The 21,066-nt window shown below is 44.4% G+C and overlaps 1 protein-coding gene across 1 annotated transcript in view; it reads left to right on the forward strand.

Moving 5' to 3' along the window:
- The window catches only part of MYOM3 (myomesin 3), an 82,604-nt gene that overhangs the window by 12,639 nt on the left and 48,899 nt on the right, over positions 1–21,066 (forward strand). The window contains exons 3-8 of the mRNA XM_060258344.1: positions 6,737–6,811; positions 11,158–11,317; positions 14,022–14,179; positions 15,101–15,196; positions 17,786–17,874; positions 19,237–19,281. Of these exons, the coding sequence (XP_060114327.1) occupies positions 6,737–6,811; positions 11,158–11,317; positions 14,022–14,179; positions 15,101–15,196; positions 17,786–17,874; positions 19,237–19,281 (623 nt within the window). The remainder of the gene's footprint in view (positions 1–6,736; positions 6,812–11,157; positions 11,318–14,021; positions 14,180–15,100; positions 15,197–17,785; positions 17,875–19,236; positions 19,282–21,066) is intronic.

The following is a 21,066-nucleotide window of genomic DNA, read 5'->3' on the forward strand; positions in this document are numbered from 1 at the left end:
AGGGGGGTATTTTGGGGAGAGGTACTAGATGCTCTGCTGCAAATCTGGTGCCTCAACCTCAAAAAACAGCCCCCCCCCAGAGCCCCAGATACCTGCGGATCAATTCTCCATTATTTCCTATGAGAATAAGTCTCCATAGGGAATAATAGTTCCCTCCCCTCCCCCCGTTTTCTCTCTCTCATTCACACACACGCTTAACTGTCTCTGGTGCAAGTGGGCAGCCGTGTTGGTCTGAAGCAGTAGAACAAAGCAGGAGTCTCTGGTGCCTCCACAACCAGGTATGGAAAGTACAGGGGCTACGCTGCTCTTTTACACACACACTCACTTGTCGGAAAGGAAAGCAAAACAGAGGGGCTGCACTCTCACGATATCTGCCATTGCTAACCCTTCCCCATGAAGTACTCCCTGCTCCAATTTAAAGGCACACACACATTTTAAAACTGGACCTGTTTGCAGGTCCTGCCCGAGATCTGGAGGTACAGGTTGGCTGTGGGGGAGGAGCTCCCCCTGCCGGCCAGCTGGCTGGGGGCAGGAGGGGGGAAGCCTGTAAAACCGGGAATCCCCCGCTGGGACCTGGGGATTAGGAAGCCTATCTGTTTGTCTTAGTTGATATAATTAAGAAGAAGAAGGTATTGGATTTATATCCTGCCCTTCACTCTGAATCTCAGAGTCTCAGAGCAGTTTACAAACTCCTTTACCTTCCTCCCCCACAACAAACACCCTGTGAGGTAGGTGGGGCTGAAAGAGTTCTCACAGAAGCTGTCCTTTCTACAAGAGCTATGGCTGACCCAAGACCACTCCAGCAACTGTCAGTCAGTCAGTCATATTTATTATAGTCATTAGACCATCCTTATACAGAAGAAAAACAATACAAAATGAGAGTTAAAATTCAAAGATGAAAAGTTTGCATTCTTATATATACAAACAGAGGGGAGGGATATAAAATATAGCAATTTTTCAAATTCAGAATTTAAACCTGGTTAATACACATCTTCCACAGCCTCATAATTAGCGCACAAAATCTGGCAACTTGATAGGTGATTTTAGGGTTTATGTCAGATAGGAGGTAGCCTAACCTGGCTTTATTTGTATAGCCAGGGATCTTGTCCAACAAGGGAATAATAGTCTCCAACCAAGCACACATTATAAAAAGTGCAACTGAAAAACATGTGCTCCAGAGACTCCATCCAGAGCTGGATCAATGGGTGCTTGCCCTGGGTGCCGTTGGAGGGGGCGGCAAATTGGATATAAAGTTCATTCTATTCTATGGGCCCATAAGATAGAATAGGCCCATACAGAGGCGTCATTTTTTAATTTTGCCCCTCTTCAAAAAACATGTAGATCTGGTCCTGACTCCACCTCCTTTAAAGAACATGAGCATAGCCTTTCCGAGGAGGGTTTTTTCAAGAACTGCGGAAGGGAGTGTAAGACTCCTTGTCAAAGAGAATGCCCTTCTAAAGTAATTTACTTCCAAAGGAGCCAAATATGCTGCTGGCTAAGCAGTATATTTGTCATTTAAGAACATTCCAGCAGCGGCAAGTGGAGGAGTGGGGAATCAAACCTGGTTTTCCCAGATAAGAGTCCACACGCTTAACCACTACACCAAACTGCCGTATTAAACCTATCAATTCTACAAATCAATATCAATTAAACCTCAATCAATCAATCAATCAACCTTTAATGGCATATAAAACAGGTTAAGAAACAATGGGTTGAGGAACAATAAAAGGTAAAAATACTGAATCAAAATTAAAACACAGTTGCATAAGATCATAGTTAAATGAAACAACAGGACTGTTCCTTGTCTTGACAAATCTTTTTGGCCCAGTACAGAAATGAGGCAGTATTCACAGTTATGTCAGGAGTAACATCCTTCAGGACAAGCTGGACCTTATCTAGATCAGCCAGACCCATCTTATCTAGCAGAATAGGATCCAAAAAATCGACAGTGAATACTTACATAAAAATGACAGTACAAAAGAATATGTGAAATGGTTTCAATAGATCCGGACTTACACGGACATAATCTGGCCGGATAGGGTATATTATGAAATCTACCATATAAAACTGCTGATGGCATAACATCAAATCTTGCCAACGAAAAGGCCCTATGCTGTTGAGGACTTTGCAAAGAATAGAGATAAGGAGCCATATGGCCAACCTCAAACGAAAACCCTAGACCCACAGGAGAAAAAGTTTTATTAGCGGCACTGTGGAGATTTTGTAATTCAATGTCCAGGATTCTGGCTTTAATCATACGAAATGCCTCTATTTGTGAGAGCATAGATAGTGACTCTATAGATAAACCAACAGTGTGAATCTTTTTCTCAATAGCTTCTAGCCAATTAGAGTATCTAGATTCTGAAAGCATTTGAGTGATAAGACTGGAAGGATCAGAATTATAGTGTATTCGCAACCAGTATTTAACAGTTAAAAGCCATGCCCTAGTTTCAAGTGGGACCTGCCCCGATTCTAGGCATAGGGCTGCGTAAGGCACACAACAAGGCATTCCCAGAATTTTACGGATAAATTTGGATTGGATGCGTTCAATTAAACCTATTGATAAATTTGTGTGGGTTTTGGTCACTATGTGACACAGAAGCCCTGTTCACACAGCGTGTTGAGTCCATGTTAAACTAACCCTGTTCTGTTCCAAATATCTTTGTTCTGGATATTATCAATCAGACTGCCATACTGCAATTCGAATCACTCTGCGGTGAAACCGTCTTCTGCCATTCACACGACGGCACCATGCAGTTCTTTTTCCCCCACTATTATGCACATGCGTGCATTATACGCATGCACACGCTATGTGCATGCATACATGTGCATAGGTTAAAACATTACGTGGTTACGCAGTTAAGCACATATCGCTAAGTAGTAAAAAAAATGGTGCCCATAAACCAGATGTCTGAGGCTCCTTTTGCTCTGTGACAACCTTCAGACATCCGAAAGTTGGTTAATATTGCAGCAGAACTATCCAGATGGAGAAAATTACAAGGTGAAACTGGAGAACTCAAAAAACACCGCAAAGGAGCAGGTAACAAAATAATCAGATTCCGAGAAGGATTGGAAGGAGGGGGGCTACCACAAGTTAATACCGGGAGGCAGATGTTGCTGTCTGATCAGCCACTTTAAATCCGGAAGGAAACAGCAGCGACATCTGATTATACTGTGCGTCTGAACAGGGCCAGAGTGTTGGATTGGATGGGCCACTGGCCTGATCCGACATGGCTTCTCTTATGTTCTTTTGTTGTTAATATAGATAAATTAGTTAATATAATTAAGGAAAGAAAAGGTCCCCTGTGCAAGCACCAGTCGTTTCTGGCTCCGGAGTGACGTTGCTTTTACAACGTTTTCACGGCAGACTTTTTACGGGGTGGCTTGCCATTGCCTTCCCCGGTCATCTACACTTTCCCCCCAGCAAGCTGGGGACTCATTTTACCGACCTCAGAAGGATGGAAGGCTGAGTCAACCTGAGCTGGCTACCTGAAAGGAGCTTCTGCTGGAATCGAACTCATGTCATGAGCAGAGCTTAGGACTGCAAGTACTGCAGCTTTAACACTCTGCACCATGGATGGGGCTCTTATTAAACCTCTTTATTTAATTATATAATTAAACCTATTGATAAATTCAGCACTTTCATGCTATGTTTTAGAAAGTTATATATTTATCTATCTACAAAATTTCTCAGTGATCTTCATCATTTATTATGAATAGTCACCAGATCTTGGGCATATTTTGTTGCATATACACAAAATCTCATTCAGTACTGCCTGGACCTAAAAGTTTGTTTTACATTATTATATATCTACATGGACACAAACTCAAGCATACCATTCCAAATAAAAGGCAGGACTGTTATGGACTGCTATATGCAATGCTTGGCCCAATATCTAATCTCATAATAGGAAGCATAATCACTCCTATTATCAGTAAGATGTGGTAAAGGAGAGTGGTAATTACTAGCCTAATAATATTTATACCAGGGGTGGCCAAACTATGGCTCAGGAGCCACATGTGGCTCTTTTACACATATTGTGTGGCTCTCAAAGCCCCCACGGTCCCATCGGCCGGCTTGGAGAAGGCACTTGTCTCTTTAAATCACTTCTCCAAGCCAAGCCAGCCAGCAACTTGGAGTTAAAGTTGCTTTCTTTTCCCCTCTCCCCATCTATTTGTCTTCCTTCCTTCCTTCCTTCCTTCCTTCCTTCCTTCCTTCCTTCCTTCCTTCCTTCCTTCCTTCCTTCCTCTGATGTTCATGTCTTGTGGCTCTCAAACATCTGATGTTTATTCTATGTGGCTCTTATGTTAAGCAAGTTTGGCCACCCCTGATTTATACAATGACAGTATAGCTGGTAGATCTTCCAGAAGCTTCCTTCGTTGACCAAGAAAGAGTGTGGGGAGACCAGAGGTATTTGTGACTTCTGTGATGTCTTCCATGATGTTGGGATTGGTCTGATACTGTCCTGCTTGAAATTGAAGTCCAGGGGTACAGGCAGAGTATTGGAGCCAAGAACCCTATTACATAGTGGAGGGTGAACTTAAGACACCTACCACCATCCTGAGCTATTCCTTCAGCAACAAAAATTCACCAATCTTATTTGGATGAAAAGTTTTCCTTCCCCTTAGCAGAAAATAATGATGAATAAAGATTCTTCCAACTTTATCATGAGGAGTTCCATAATGGGTTTCCCTTCATACAAAAGAATAGTGGGGCACTAACATTTTAAATGAATATAACAAATATTCCCCTCTTGCAGGAGGGTCAGTGGAGGGCTTCTTGTTCTATAGGAAAAGTGTGCTGTTAGCAAAGTGGCATCAGAGAGAGCCAGTTTGGTGTAATGGTTAAGTGTGTGGACTTTTATCTGGGAGAACCAGGTTTGATACTCCACTCCTCCACCTGCAGCTGCCGGAATGGCCTTGGATCAGCCATAGCTCTGGCAGAGGTTGTCCTTGAAAGGGCAGCTGCTGGGAGAGCCCTCTCAGCCCCACCCACCTCACAGGGTGTCTGTTGTGGGGGAAGAAGATAAAGGAGATTTTGAGCTGCTCTGAGACTCTGAGATTCAGAGTGGAGGGTGGAATATAAATCCAATATCATCATACTCTTCTTCTTCCAGCCCAATACTATGCTGAGAGTTTTCTTCAGCTATTAGTAAAAATGTATGCAAACAAAAACTTGTCGTTAAAAAATCTCTGTGTTTAATATAACTTTTCATGTCTTCAAGTGCATCCATTTCTTTATAACATCTTGAATAGAGTATTTCTCCTTTTTAAAAAATTCATCAGCATGTAACTTTCCAAGATGTTTGCAATTTCTGGGAGGTTTGAGACCTAATCTCTGCTGTCCTTGTGGCCTTGGACTTTATCATTTAATTGGAGCTGGTCTGCTGTTCCAGAGGGCAACTCCTTATTTCAGTCAATTAGCTGCAGCACCTGCTGAAAGCTGAGAAAAAGCTTTCTCATCAGATGCCTCCTTTCACTGTGATATAGCTTAGTTTCAGCAAGAAGAAGAATGATGGTGGGGTAATATATCCTTCTAAAATGTCCCAGTTAGTTCCGTACCTGAACAAGCGTGGCATTTTGCATGATAAAGATATCAACAGATGTGTTTTGCAAGGGAGTGTATGCAGTAAGGAAACAGATTGCAGAGATGTGATAGATTGCTAAGAGTGGGAGCATCTTCATATCCACATCCAAAACAAAGAGTAGTAGATTCCATGGATGTGGGGTGGGAGTGGGGGTTGGAAAGAGTAAAAAAAAAACCTTACTATGTAAAAGAAAAATAGCGAGTGCGTTCTTACTACCTATTTTAAAAGGCCTTCCTTTCCAATTCCAGCATGCTTTGGTTAATTTCTAATAGAAGACCATTGACTTAAGAAAGGGTTTGCAATGCTGCATGCTTAAAAATCATAATTAATGTCATTTAAGATTTTTCAGAAATTGTTCCACAGACGTTACAATATGTAATCAGGGGTATGCATAGCCTACACACACACATCTGTCTGATTTTGATGAATTCACACCAGGGTAGCCTGAGTATAAGGAAAAAGACTTTTTTGCTGTTATTATTCATTCCTAGGTGCTGCTTACAGGTTTTTACACCCAACTGTGTGCCAATATAGGCAGAAACAAGAACTGTTTGACAAAGGGACAAAGCTCCCAGAACATATTTGGAAGGACTGAGAGCTTGATGATCAGAGATAGTTTAGCTGAGGGAAAAGAATTAGGACACTCATGCATTTATGAACCCTTTTGTTTTATTGTATTTGTACTCTCTCCCAGTGGAGACCTAAATCATTCCCCTTCTTTCCATTTTATCCTCAACAGGGCTTTTTTTGTAGAAAAAGCCTGGCAGGAACTCATTTGAATCACCGTTGTTTCACACAGGGCTTTTTCTACAAAAAAGCCCAGTGAGAACTCATTTGCCACACCCTCTGACACCAAGCTGGCTGGAACTGCGTTCCTGTGAGTTCCTGCTCAAAAAAAAAAGCCCTGCTCACAACAATCCTCTAAGGTAGGTTGGGCTGAGAGTGGTTGGACCCAAGGTCACCTAACAAGCAACTATGGCACGTTGAGGATTCAAACCTGGGTCTCCTGAACCCTTGTCCAAAACACTTACCACTATATCACACTGGCTCTTTGTTTTGTAACAGTTTTGTAACATTTTTCTTTGATTGCATTTGTTCTTTTCTTGTTCTTTTTCTTTTGCATATCAACTTTGTCGATGCGAATGCAGTGAGGAAGAAGAGGGCTTCACTCTTTCTGATCTGTCCATTGCGTCTGCTCTTGCTCTGACATCAGAAGTATCATGGTATGTCCAATAGCTTGCTAAATACATGTTTTCCAAAAAATCCAAAGCATAATAACTTGGCAATCCTAAGTGTGTTGACTAGACAGAGGTTAATTAATGGGCCTTATTCCCAGCCAAACAGGTGCAGGATTGCAATTTATTTTAAATAATTTGATGTAATTATCAACCCTCTCTTATCAACGTGTACACAGTCTGCCATCTCAGTGTGCGCATGAGCACATGTATGACTGCAGATTTGCATACTTTTTGCCAGAATTAGTTGGCCATGTAAATTTTCTGGAAGCAGATCTGGGAGCATGACTTGACAAGAATCACAGATTCATCCCAGGAAACTGAAACAAATAAGTTAACATGTACATGTGTCCAATGTCCAATGGCATTGCTTCTACAGAAAACAAATAGATGTAAGTCAAAAGAAGAGACACCCTTCCTGAGGGTTGACTGGGTGCAAAAGTGCAGAATGTCCAGGCATGAATCTAGTTAATCTTCTTTAAATGAGACATCAAATCAACATAAATCTGCACAGCTGTGTCTTGTGGAGAGTGTGTGGGCTTGTACCAGTGTAGCTGTAAGCAGGGTCTCAATCAGAGATTTCCAATCACTTGGCTATGGGTTATTTAAATTTCATATCTGGATGGATATATTCAGCAACACCAACCCCCTGTGGACACACTACCAGAAGAAGAAGATACTGGATTTATACTCTGAATCTCAGAGCAGTCACAATCTCCTTTACCTCCTCGCCCCCCCCCCCACCACAACAGATACCCTGTGAGGTAGGTGGGGCTCAGAGAGCTCTTACAGCAGCTGTCCTTTCAAGGACAACTCTTGAGAGAGCTATGACCATTCCAGCAGCCTCAAGTGGAGGAGTGGGGAATCAAACCCGGTTCTCCCAGATAAGAGTCTGTGCACTTAACCACTACACCGAATTGGCACTCAGGCTCTTACTTACAAGTAGATCTATTCATGCTAGGCACCCTAACTCATTTTTCAGGCAGAAAACTGGTGCACCGGTCTACGAATAGTGTTGGTCGCAAGTAAATGCCCAAGCCAGCTCTTTCCAGCATCAGGTTGGTGTTCCTACTCATGAAGAGTACATCCAATGAATAAGCTGCTCCTCCCCCTTCCATGTTGCACTGCAAATTGGGACTCATATATGCAGCTATCTTTGTTGGTGGAGAGATTGTCCAATAAAAATATAACTGCTGTGGAAGAACCAGCAAAGTATCTTACACACAATAACAACAACTTTTATTCCAAAATTTTCAGAGGTCTAAGGAAAAAATATCATAGTAAACTGAGCCGAAGGTCTCAGCTCTGACACACAGGAAATGCCCACAGGCGTATTAGTCAATTACAATTGCAGATTTAGCTGACAGTGGACGGGAGGGACGGTGGCTCAATGGTAGAGCATCTGCTTGGGAAGCAGAAGGTCCCAGGTTCAATCCCTGGCATCTCCAAAAAACGGTCCAGGCAAAAAGGCGTGAAAAACCTCAGCTTGAGACCCTGGAGAGCCACTGCCAGTCTGAGAAGACAATACTGACTTTGATGGACCAAGGGTCTGATTCAGTATAAGGCAGCTTCATATGTCCATATGTTACTTTTAGGGGAGGGACGGTGGCTCAGTGGTAGATCCTCTGCTTGGGAAGCAGAAGGTCCCAGGTTCAATCCCCGGCATCTCCAACTAAAAAGGGTCCAGACAAATAGGCGTGAAAAACCTCAGCTTGAGACCCTGGAGAGCCGCTGCCAGTCTGAGAAGACAATACTGACTTTGATGGACCAAGGGTCTGATTCAGTATAAGGCAGCTTCATATGTTCATATGTTCAGTATTCAAAAATAGGGGTTCTTTTAAACACGTAAGACATTCTATAGCTCACACAAGATTGTATTCTGACTCTAAGTTTTAAAAGTCCAGTTGTAGAAAATTCATAGTGGACTTGGACGATTGGAAAGTCATATAGCCAATAGCAAATGATGAGACGTGTATCTGGTAGACTTCGAGTTTCGTCGAACTTTGTCAGATCAAATGGCTATTCAAATAGCAATCCAAGAAATCCTGTTAAAATATTAACGGGCATGTTGCTCCTCATTTACAGATGTAAGGAAGAAATTGTAGCAGAATCTCCTTGCAAAGGAGGGTTTCAGCCTCTTGCTTCAAATGGCAAGAAGGACCACTCCCCACCAGTCCCCCAACCTGTGATGGAGTACTTTGGCCTCCATGTCTAGCAGCAAGTGGAGTAGGGTTGCCAGGTCCAACTCAAGAAATATTTAGGGACTTCGGGGGTGAATCCAAGAGCAAGGGTTCAACAAGCATGACTGAACTCCAAAGAGAGTTCTGGCCATCACATTTAAAGGGACCACACTCCTTTTAAATGCCTTCCCTCCATTTGGAAATAATGGAGAATAGGGGCACGTTATTGGGGGGCTCATAGAACTGGACCCTCTGGTCCAATCTTTTTGAAACCTGGGAGGTTTTTTTTTAGGAGAGACACCAGATGCTATGCTGAAAATCTGGTGCCTCTACATCAAATAACAGCTCCCCCAGAGCTCCAGGATACCCACAGTGATTCTCCATTATAGCCTATGGGAATCAGTCTCCATAAGGTATAATGGAGTGCCCAGTGGACATTTCCTTCCCCCCTGCTTTCTGATAACCCTGAAGCGGGGGGAGGGGCTTCACACTGGGGGATCCCCAGCCCCAACTGGGGATTGGCAACCCTCCACTGCAGGTCTTCCTGTGACAGGCTTTGCACATATGCATGACGCAGATGCAAAGAACTGCATGCACAGGAATATCCTGGAGGTGCTTAAAAGGACAGATCAAAGGGCAGGGGAACCAACAGAGATGAAGAGAGTTGGTGCAGACTGTTCAGAGCAGGCTGCATCCCAGGTACTGATGTTCCAAGACAGTGTGTATCTCCTAAGAGGCAAACCTTGGGGATGGTCTGCGGTGCCAAAGTTGGGAGTGAGGTGCCAAAAGAGTTAGGGGGCAATAGGTAGCCCCAGGGGTTCAAAGTGCAGAGCAAAGATGCCACTGAAGCAGCATTCCTCCTATACGTGCCTACTTGCCAGGGGTTGTTTTGTAGAAAAAATAGCTGGCGGAGCTCATTAGCATAACTCATTAGCATATGCCACCACCACCCCAGACAAAAGCAACGTGATGCAAGAAAGGAAAGCCCTGGGCGAGTGAGGCCTGCTTGGGCTGGCTAAAGACCCAGCCAGCCCAAGCAGACCTCGCTCACCTGGGGCTCTCCTGGGTCACCCCCCGCCCCCAGCCAAAAGGCCAGCAAGCCACCTGCCACCCAAAATCACATAAGAAGTGGAGAAAGGGTGGCACAGGATTTTCCAGAGGTTAATGAGGGCTGCTGGGGGCGTGGCAAAGCCTCTGGTGGCTGGCTGGCTGCCCGCTCTCCTAATCCAGGGACTGTTATGAAGATATGAAGATATGAAGCTGCCTTATACTGAATCAGACCTTTGGCCCATCAAAGTCAGTATTGTCTACTCAGACTGGCAGCGGCTCTCCAGGGTCTCAAGCGGAGGTTTTTCACACCTCTTTGCCTGGACCCTTTTTTGGAGATGCCGGGGATTGAACCTGGGACCTTCTGCTTCCCAAGCAGATGCTCTACCACTGAGCCACCGTCCCTCCCACCGTCCCTGTTATGCAGCTGCACCTACTATTCAATGGACAAGGTAGGTGGGGAGGAGGAGGGGGAACCCTCAAAAAGGTTCCAGAGTTATGCTCCTGTGAGCTCCTGCTGAATCTGAGACCTGCTACTTGCCACAATCAAGGGGATTCCAGCATGCTTCAGGTGGCAGCCCTTGGAATGAGCAGGGATGGCTCTAGGGAGGGGCAGAGGGGGCACTTGCCCTGGGTGCTACCAGAAGGGGGGGGTGCCAAATTGGGAATGGAGTCCATTCTATTCTGTGGGCCCATAAGATAGAATGGGCCCACAAGGGGGCTTTATTTTTTAATTTTGCCCCCCCCCCTCCAAAAACATGTCGATCCGGTCCTGGGAATGAGCCAGTTGATTGTTCTTACATATGTGTATGTATGTCGAATGGGAAGGCTTTTTTTGTAGCAGGAGCTCTTTTGCATATTAGGCTACACCCCCCTGATGTAGCCAATCCTCCAAGAGCTTACAGGGCTCTTAGTACAGGGCCTACTGTAAACTCCAGGAGGACTGGCTATATCAGGGGGGTGTAGCCTAATATGCAAAGGAGTTCCTGCAGCAAAAAAAAAAACCCTGCACCAAAGTAATAATCTGCGTAGGGCTCCAGAAATCTTTGGGCCAGCTCTGTCAACATGTTAAGCAGAGAGCTGTGTTTTATGCTTTACCATCTGCAGGGAATCCAAGATAAGGCAGGAGGCCGCCATTTTGGAGATGGAGAAGAGAGGCCAGAAGAGGGTTCGGTTTGGGAATGAGATGGAAAAGCTGGAGAAAGATGTCATTCGACACTGCCGGTTCTTGCGGGTGAGGGCTGACAAGAAGGCTCTTCGGAGGAAGGTGAGAGGAGGCATTTCTGGGAGTTAAAAATGACTTATTTGGATCACAGATTCAACAACAGGAGCCATGGCTATCAAGCAGAGCACTGACTTTGTGTGCAGAATGTCCCAGGTTCAGTACTCAGCATCTCTAGGTAAAAGGGTCAGGGCAGGGAGGAAATGATGTGAAAGACCATTTTAGAACAATGGTCTTCAGCAGGAAGCAGCTTTGTCTTTTAAGGTGAAGAGCTGGATAAAAGTCTGGTAGCACATTAGAGAGCAACAAGATTTTGGGGGTATAAGCTTTCTAGAGACAAAGTGTCAGACCCAGAGTCAAGGAAAAGACAAGTGGAGTTCAAGATCTTCGGGGAGGGACGGTGGCTCAGTGGTAGAGCATCTGCTTGGGAAGCAGAAGGTCCCAGGTTCAATCCCTGGCATCTCCAAAAAAGGGTTCAGGCAAATAGGTGTGAAAAACCTCAGCTTGAGACCCTGGAGAGCCGCTACCAGTCTGAGAAGACAATACTGACTTTGATGGACCAAGGGTCTGATTCAGTATAAGGCAGCTTCATATATTCATATATCTTTATTCCAGCTTCATGGGCATACACATGCATTGTCAGAACTGACCTTCCCGCCAATCCCTCCAACTTATAAACCTTTGCCCTGACTGTTATAATTCAAGCCAAAGCATGCCAAGCTAAAGCGGGGGTTTTACGCAGGGTTTCTAATAAACTCTCATCACCACAGGTGTCGTTATCAGTTCCTGGGTTGCATCTCCTCCAATCCTCGGCCTTGGTTGTGTAGCAACTAACCAGCTCCCAGACATACTATCCTCCCTTCAGATAAGCAGTAGGCAACGGGTTGCATCAAAGGCAGCATAGCTAGCACAAGCATAGCATTGTATAATTCAGGGGTGGCCAACAGTAGCTCTCCAGATGTTTTTCACTTACAACTCCCATCAGCCCCAGCCATTGGCCATGCTGGCTGGGGCTGATGGGAGTTGTAGGCAAAAAAAATCTGGAGAGCTACCGTTGGCCACCCGTGTTGTAATTGGATACATATGACAAGAGGAACAAAATGGAGTGACTCTTGACACAAAGCTCCCTTTGTCAAGTCCGACTGCTCATTGTCAGCTTTTCCATTTCGCAGAGCAATGAAAACTGGGTAAAGTTTTGTGGAGAAAGAGGCTGGAGGTGGACAGTTACAGCATCTCAGCAAACCATTACAGAATTTCAGCAGCACCTCCGGCTCCATTTTCCAGTTGCTTTTAAGCAAGTCTCGATATGTCCATAAATTGCTTCATGCGGGGCCTCAGGCCCCAAATGCATGGAGGAAGTAATTCTGACTTAATGAACTCCTGGGTATAGCAGCTGCTTCCCAGCCATGGTTCACGTCAGTGCAGCAGCAAGGAAGAGGTGCGTGTTCCTCCACGTAACTGCATCCTCCAGGCTGCTGAGGCCACTTTGCTTACAGCAACTGACAAACGCCTGAACCACCCTTTTAATCACCAGCAGAGAGTTATGGGAATTCTGGCAAAACATTCATCTGTTTTTCTCAACTGTTAATCAGCAACACTTGCTGAGTTCACACAGGCAAGAGCCAGTGGTTGTGTAGTTGTTAGGAAGTGGTCCCTCTGGGCTGCTTTAAGCCTCAGAAGGGGTTGGGGGGGAAGAACAAGTACAAATCTTTTTTCCTTAGAGCCTAAAATAGCTGGGGGGGGGCATTTTCAGTCATGGAAACAGAGCAGTGTTAAACCCCTCCTTTCTCCAGCACTGAATTCTTGAATTTTGCATCTAAAAATTCATGGCTAGGAATCCTGTCAGTTCTGTAGCATCTCATGGAGCCTGGCCCTTGAATGTGTAAAGGGATCATGAATGGGCTGGAAAACCATTGGAAGATGCTATTTTCTGGGCTGGATCCAGCAGAGGATTTCTATGAGTGGGGGTGTCCTGATTCCCCTTCCCACTCCAGACCACTAACTGCCGCTGCCTCACATTTCCTGGGCAAGAAAGTCACATTTCCTGAAATATGTAGGGACCAAGCTGATGTCAGGATATACAGAAATGTTATTTCATTTGCAAACCTTGTTTGCAAACCTTATACTGAGTCATACCTTTGGTCTATCAAGGTCAGTATTGTCTGCCCTGCCTGGAAAAAAGTCTCCGGGATCTCAGGCAGAGGTCTTTCTCATCACCTGTGACTTGATCCTTTTAATTAAGTAGATGTTCTACCACTGAGCCACAGCCCCTCCCCTGTGTCTCAATGAAGGTATCCAGATCTTCAGTACGACAAACATTCTTTTTGCCTCATTGATAAACATGGGTCACAATTCTAAAAAAACAAACAGCAAAATACCCATCCGTTTCTGTTGCAGAAAGTTGGTGACATGTACAATACCATAAAGGAAAAGCACTACAGAGCAAGCAAAACACTCCTGTTAGAATGTTAAAAGTCCCCATTTGTAATGTAGAGAAAATCAGAAACAAATTTCATCATGTAAGCAACAGGGGCCTATTGGTTACTTTAAGTACCGGAGGCAAGCTGCTCCACGAGTTCCCTTCAAAGGCCACCAAGCCACTCTTGACTCCAGATGCCAAAAAATGTAGCCAGCCTATTCTGCAGCATGAAACAGAAGGGTGTTAGACTTGTCTGTTCCATTCCTGTAGGGGTATTTATAGAACAGAAAGATAAAAAATCTTTTAAACTGTCTGTGGTCCTTGTCCTAGGCGGAAGCAAAGGCACAGCGTGAAAAGGAGGTCATGGAGCTGCTGTCCTGCCGAGCACCCATGTTCTGGATCCCTCTCCGAGCTCATGCTGTCTGGGAACGAATGAGCGTCAAACTGGAGTGTACAGTTCTGGCCTCTCCTCTTCCAGAAGTCACCTGGTAAGTGGGCAGTAAGGAAAGCTTTGCCAGTTCCAGAACCTTTGCATAGCTGGCCTCAGGAGGCCAGTTCAACAGAAGTAAGTAATAAAGATTTTCTCAGGATGATAACATTTCAGGCTGCAAGTACATATGAACATTTGAACATATGAAGCTGCCTTATACTGAATCAGACCCTTGGTCCATCAAAGTCAGTATTGTCTACTCAGACTGGCAGCGGCTCTCCAGGGTCTCATGCTGAGGTTTTTCACGCCTACTTGCCTGGACCCTTTTTAGTTGGAGATGCCGGGGATTGAACCTGGGACATGGCATGTAGGAAGATGGCATGTTTGAATACTGTGATTGATTACTTCCGTGAGCACAGAAAAAGAGCATGCTTCTAGCTAGCTTCCTACCTGTGTGCAGGTTTGCTCCTTTTAGATTGGACATTCAACCTACACCCACTACTGTAGTCGATATTTGAAACTTAAAGGCAACCATTTCTCTCTGCTGGAACAATTAATCATTTTTGCGGGAGGGGGGAATCTTCTAAAATGTATTATCTGAATCCAGTGGAAAGTGAGATTTGTGTGGCCTTTTTTTAAAAAAGTCATCTTCTCTTAAACTGTTCCATGGAGGAGGAAGCAAATAGATCAGCCCAGTCCAGAGTTGCATGTATGTTCAGGGCCAATCAATTCTTTACAAAATTCATGAGGAATTTCAATCAGATGTATTCTAGGAGTATGCAGAACACTTCATTTAAGAGGCAGGGAGGGGGATGTGTTTGCAAATAAATAAAATAAACACATCTTTTGATTAAAATAAATATAAGCCAACATTTAATGTTTAAAATGTTTGCCCGTAAAGATATTAGGGTTATACAATAATGGAACAGTTCAGGAAGTTTCCCTGTTCAGGTCTGTCTTTCAATGTGCCCCTTTCAAGGTATAAAAATGGAATCAGGATTGACCCCCGACTAGCTCCTGCAGGGAAATACAGGATGAAGAGTGAGTTTGGAATGCTTACACTGGACATCAGCAGGTAATGACTTTGATAAACAGATGGGGAATCGAATGTTTTAACCTCTTTTGCAAAAGGAATTAGAGTTTTATACTTTCAGCATAAGAACATAAGAGAGGCCATGTTGGATCAGGCCAATGGCCCATCCAGTCCAACACTCTGTGTCACACAGTGGCCAAAATACACACACACACTGTGGCTAATAGCCACTGATGGACCTCTGCTCCATATTTTTATCTAATCTCCTCTTGAAGCTGGCTATGTTTGTAGCCGCCACCACCTCCAGTGGCAGTGAATTCCACATGTTAATCACCCTTTGGGTGAAGAAGTACTTCCTTTTATCCGTTTTAACCTGACTGCTCAGCAATTTCATCGAATGCCCACGAGTTCTTGTATTGTGAGAAAGGGAGAAAAGGACTTCTTTCTCTACTTTTTCCATCCTATGCATAATCTTGTAAACCTCTATCATGTCACCCTGCAGTCAACGTTTCTCTGCGCTAAAGAGCCCCAAGCATTTTAACCTTTCTTCATAGGGAAAGTGTTCCAACCCTTTAATCATTCTAGTTGCCCTTTTCTGCACTTTTTCCAATGCTATAATATCCTTTTTGAGGTGCGAGCATCTGGGGCACCAAGAAAGCCCCCAGCTAGCATTTCTTTCTTGATGTGTGGAATCCTTCTGAAAGGACATCATGAACACACACACAAAAAAAAATACAAAAAGCTTCCCATTATTGGGTCAGCCCATTGGTCTACCAAAGTCAGTCTTGTCTACTTGGCAGCAGGTTCCAGGGTCCAAGGTAGAGAGGTATTTCCTGATCCTTTTTAAGAGGAGCTGCTGGGGATTGAACCTTCTGCATAAAAAAACCCACACAGTCAGGTTTTTTAAAGAGTTGGGTCCGGATTCCCCACAGCTACAGAGCAGTTCCAGAGAATGGCTATTAAAAAATAAAGCAGAGACCTTTTGGGCTTGGAATACTGCTGTAGGGGACAACAGGATAATAATAATAATAATCCTCTCTCCTCCCAGCCATTTCCCCATGTGGAATCAGTTCTGAGAGAAGAGTAATTTCCTCATTTTTCTTCCTCCACATGGAGTGTCCTATGCATGTGGAATGGCAAAAACAGAGAATTAATTCCTCCCAGTGCTGTTTTAGTGGGGGGAAATGGTACAGGATGGCATTCTGAGCCCATTTGGGTCTTCTTTTGTTTTTGAAAAGCCATTCCATGCAACAGCTATGTGCAGAGAACCCACAACAAGCACATCTAGTATGGCCTTCAGCCGCAGCCTTCCCATCCCTCATGATTGTGGGACAAGTCAAAGTGACAGCTGGGGTATATAGAATGAGCAATGCAGAAGAGACCCCCTTATTCATAGACTTCCCCCTTGCATTGTGGACTACTGTTAATTCCTCTGAACTGTTTGTATTAAAGAAATCTATTTATTTTTATTTATTTATTACTTTACATTTATATCCCGCCCTCTCCGCAAGCGGACTCAGGGCGGCTTACAGTATCATAAAAGCAGTCAATTCCATAAAACATATAAAACCATAAAACATTTATCAAGTTAAAAACTAGTACGCTATCTCAGTCTAGTCTGGCGGTATTGGGGTCTGACTATGACCGCCAGCTTCTGTAGGATGTCCGGTGGCAGCCCATTTTCAATCAACCAGAAAAGCCTGCCTAAACAGTTCGGTCTTACAGGCCCTGCGGAACGCCGACAAATCCCGCAGGGCCCTTATAGCTTCTGGGAGGGTGTTCCAGAATTCTGGTGCTGCCACCGAGAAGGCCCTAGATCTTGTTGCGGATAGCCTGGCTTCTTTTGGGCCAGGGGCAGACAGCAGATTTTTTGTCCCTGATCGCAGTGCTCTCTGGGGGATATATGGGGAAAGGCGGACCCGTAGATAGGCAGGTCCCTGACCATAAAGGGCTTTAAAGGTTAATACCAACACCTTGAAGCTCAAGCCATTGCCTTTTGCAGGACGCCTTACCCCAACCATGAATAACCACAGCCAGAATCTATTTGCACACAATTAAGGAATAGGTCTGAATCTGAACACCTCCTTTTAATTTTTATGAAAACAATTAAGTGGTTATTATAACGTCAGATCCTCTTTCTTCTAATAAGTTCAAGTGAACTCCTGGTTTGGGAATGATGGGCCAATAAATCTGGATGGCAGTTGGTAGTGATTCCCTAGGGAGCCTCCACTAGCGTGGTTTTTGGTGCAGCCTTACTTCTTCTTCTTTGCCATCATTGGAGTAGGATGTTCCATCAGAAGATCCCAGAAGGCATCAACAAGGCACGCCCATTTGGCAAAGAGCTTGCCTGCATCACTAGGAAGACTCTTGAAACCTTTAAAGATTTTATGGAGGTGTCCAAGGTTTTGTGATTGCTCCTCTTCCTCCTCCCCACCCCTGCAGTGTAAAACAGAATTAGCCAGAAAGATGTACACAGCCAGGAGGGCAAGATAGGCTTCACGTCATGCATCAACCTGAAATACCCTAATTTTCAGTTGCAAAGGAAAGGCTTGATTCAATACACACAGGCAAAAAGGGGTCTCTTGAGTCCAGGTTAATGTCAAGGGTTTGCAACCGTTGTTCTTTTCCTAGATGCTCCTTGGACGATTCTGCTGAATACAGTGTGGTTGTGAAAAATCCCTACGGTGAGGCCTACTCCTTTGCAACAGTACTCGTCAGGAGTAAGTCTGAGGGATTCACCTTCCTTTTCTTTCAACAATGCTATGTTTCATTGTAACTTCCTTATTGCGAAATGTTCATGTGGGAAACATAAAGAAATTCCCCATAACAAATCTGAAAGAGAGTCCCTGAGGGCCAAATCATATTAGCCTGATGTGATGTCTCATGGTAACAAAGGAAATCTGCAATCTGAACCAACAACGAGATGATTATCAACTTGCTTACCATTTCCATGTTAGTTCTGCTGCCGTCCCTCCTCTGCGAAACCCCATAATCTCTTGAGGTTTTCCATTGCATTTTGTTGTTGAACAAAAAGCAAGACCTGAGAGAGGTTAAAAAATCTGACCAGTTTATAAAACATCTGAACTCACACCAAAGGATTACCTCTCTGCTTGCTCTGTTTGCTCTTTCTTGAGCCATTTCCTTATCTGATTATTGGTTGAGACAGACTCCATTTTGTGCTGCAGTGAAGGACAACGGTGTCATCAGAGAACCTTTGTTTTGTGTTCGGCTGGTCATGGTTAACTTTCTAGTAGCTTCAGTTTCCACATTACATAGTATGCAGGTTGGGTCTGGGGTCTCTACCTTGGGGTTTGGCTAACAACCACAATTTAGGTCCTCAGTTCCCATGTGCCTTTCTCCTTATATCTCCACGACGAAAAGGGCTAGAAACTTACTTTTTAATCAAAGCTGAAAATTCAGAGAACCTGATAGATACATTGTTATAACATTATATTATAATGATATGTCAATTTTTAAAAACACATGAAAAGCCCCTGATGGTGTGGGGTCGATGTCTCTGCAGGGGACTGGGGCAGGGAAAATATAGGGAAACCTGCCATGTGGAACCTCCATTGGTGTTGCACTGAACCTGTACGTGTTTTTATGTACATCTGGTCTAAAGACTAATGTCAAAAAACTAACAAACTAAACAGCAGCAACGTGGAAACCACACAAGCCTGTCCCTGTGTGGAAAACACCAAAGTGACAAGCGCATCTGTAACTCATCCCTATGACTGTTTCCACAATAAAAACAAAGTGCATCCTCAGACACTGTTATATATATCAACATTAATGTTAAGCTTTTAAACATCAGCTGTTATGCCAATTTTGCATCAATTTAATCATTTCCTTGGATTTATTGGCCGGCTATGGTGTATTATATGCAAGGCTTTTTTTTGAGCAGGAACACAGTTCCATCTGGCTTGGAGTTAGGGATGTGGCCTAATATGCAAATGAGTTCCTGCTGGGTTTTCCCTACAAAAAAGGCCCTGGTTATATGGCTCCTGAGATTATAATAATCTCACCAAGAGCTAAATGCAGCTCTGTAAATATCTGACCCACTACTTTATTCTGTTTTGTAGAATATTATGGGAAGGAATCAGGATTTGACTCAGAGATATATAAAAGTAAGTACACACTTCTGGTTGAATATGTTTTGTTTGTTGTTGTTAGGTAAGCCTGGCATTTCAGGTTATATTACTAAACTGGACTATTTACCTTGTCAGATTTTGAAAGTGTCCCTGGATGGGTGAATGAGAAGCAGGACTATGTCTGTTCTATACCTGGGGCAGGAGAGAGAGAGATTCCAAAGAAATCCCAAACAATATACTTCTGATTACCAGAAGCTGGAGACAAACCATATAGGATGGCCACTTACACCACACTCTACTTTTGAAAACCTTGAGAATGTTCTGCTCCACACTGGCAACCCCAGGCTGGGAAATTCCTGGAGATTTGGGAGTAAGGTTTGGTTGGGGAGGGGTTTGTGGGACCACAGTGGAGTACAATGCCATAGAGTCAAACCTTCAAAGCAGCCCATTTTATCCAGGGAGACTGGTCTCTGTAGGCTGGTCTCTTCAGACTCTGCCTGGAAGTTGGCAACACTAACCCTTGGGCCAGTTTGGCTGCTTTCAGCAAACTCTCTTGGTGGGCCTTCCATCTAGGGGTGGATTGACCCTTTCTTCCCCAGAAGATTCTTGGTAGGCCAAGGGGGACCACTGCTGGACCAGGCACAAGATGCTTGGACCAGGGCTGCAGTGATGATGACAATGGTTGTAGCTGTCACGTTCTCCAGGTGCAGGCAGGCAGGAGTCCAAAGCCAGTCCAAGGTCAAAGTCCAGGAAGTCAAGCAGGAGCCAAACCACCAATGCAGAATCACAAACCGGAATCAGAAGTCAATGTCCAAAAGCCAAAAGGTCAGGGTGCCAAGGAAATCAAGCAAGTCAGGATCAGAAATCAGGAAGGAGCATGACTGCAAGTCAGAGAATAGACTTGTTGCTTCCACAAGGTTACCAGGTCCTAGGTGGGAGCTATATGGGCGTCTCAATCAGCCTGCTCCCTGGGTGGCGGTGTCTCTGCTAGAACTCAGGGCTGAGAGATCTGAAGCATCGGCATGCCTCATGTCTTTGCTCTGAAAGTTCTTTCTGGAGCTTGCTTTGAACTCTTGAGATGGGAGGAGGAGAGCTTGAAGAAGATTGATTGTCAACAGCTGACACTGGTGCTTGGAGAGTGATTGATGGGCCAGCTGCTGTTTGTTCAGCTGAGGAACTGGCTGGCAACTCTTCCAGGTCTGTTAACCCTTCCAGCTCCTCCTCGTCAGGGCTCATGACAGTAGCCTCACCCAATAGCAACCAAGGCAAGCTAAGCCCACTGGCCTCTGCAGTGTTGGAAGTACCTCAAGAATCACTGGGCTTGGGCCTGGGATATACCAACAAAGCCCATTGGATGATCCTATATCCATTGTCACTGTTGCCACAGCCTGCATTTGAGCCAAGCAGCATTTCTACCAGCACCACCCAAGTCACTTGACGAAGCTTCCTCCAGGACTGTTTTCACATCCTGATCTGCTCCCGCCTCTTTCTGCCATATTTACAACTCCCTGGAGAGCTCCCATGCCTTTTGGGTGGTGGCACTAATTTTATGAATTGATGTGGGGAAGGTTTTTGTAAGGCCTCAAAGAACATAGTTTTCTTGGAAGGCTTTTGTGTTCTAAAGCCTTATCTGTAGGCACTGGACATTGGTAATAAAAGGTTTTATGGGTTGTTTTGTCAGGGTTTTGTTCTTGTTAAATTTGCATTGCTCTGATTAAGTTCAGTACATTGAACTGTGGAGAGGAGGGGGGAATAAAATTTTAAATAAATTAAATGACATAGACACAGCTGAATGTATCTTGTGAAACTCTACTCCATCAA

This window comes from Heteronotia binoei, chromosome 17 (genome assembly GCF_032191835.1).
Source record: "Heteronotia binoei isolate CCM8104 ecotype False Entrance Well chromosome 17, APGP_CSIRO_Hbin_v1, whole genome shotgun sequence".
NCBI classification, from domain to species: domain Eukaryota; kingdom Metazoa; phylum Chordata; class Lepidosauria; order Squamata; family Gekkonidae; genus Heteronotia; species Heteronotia binoei.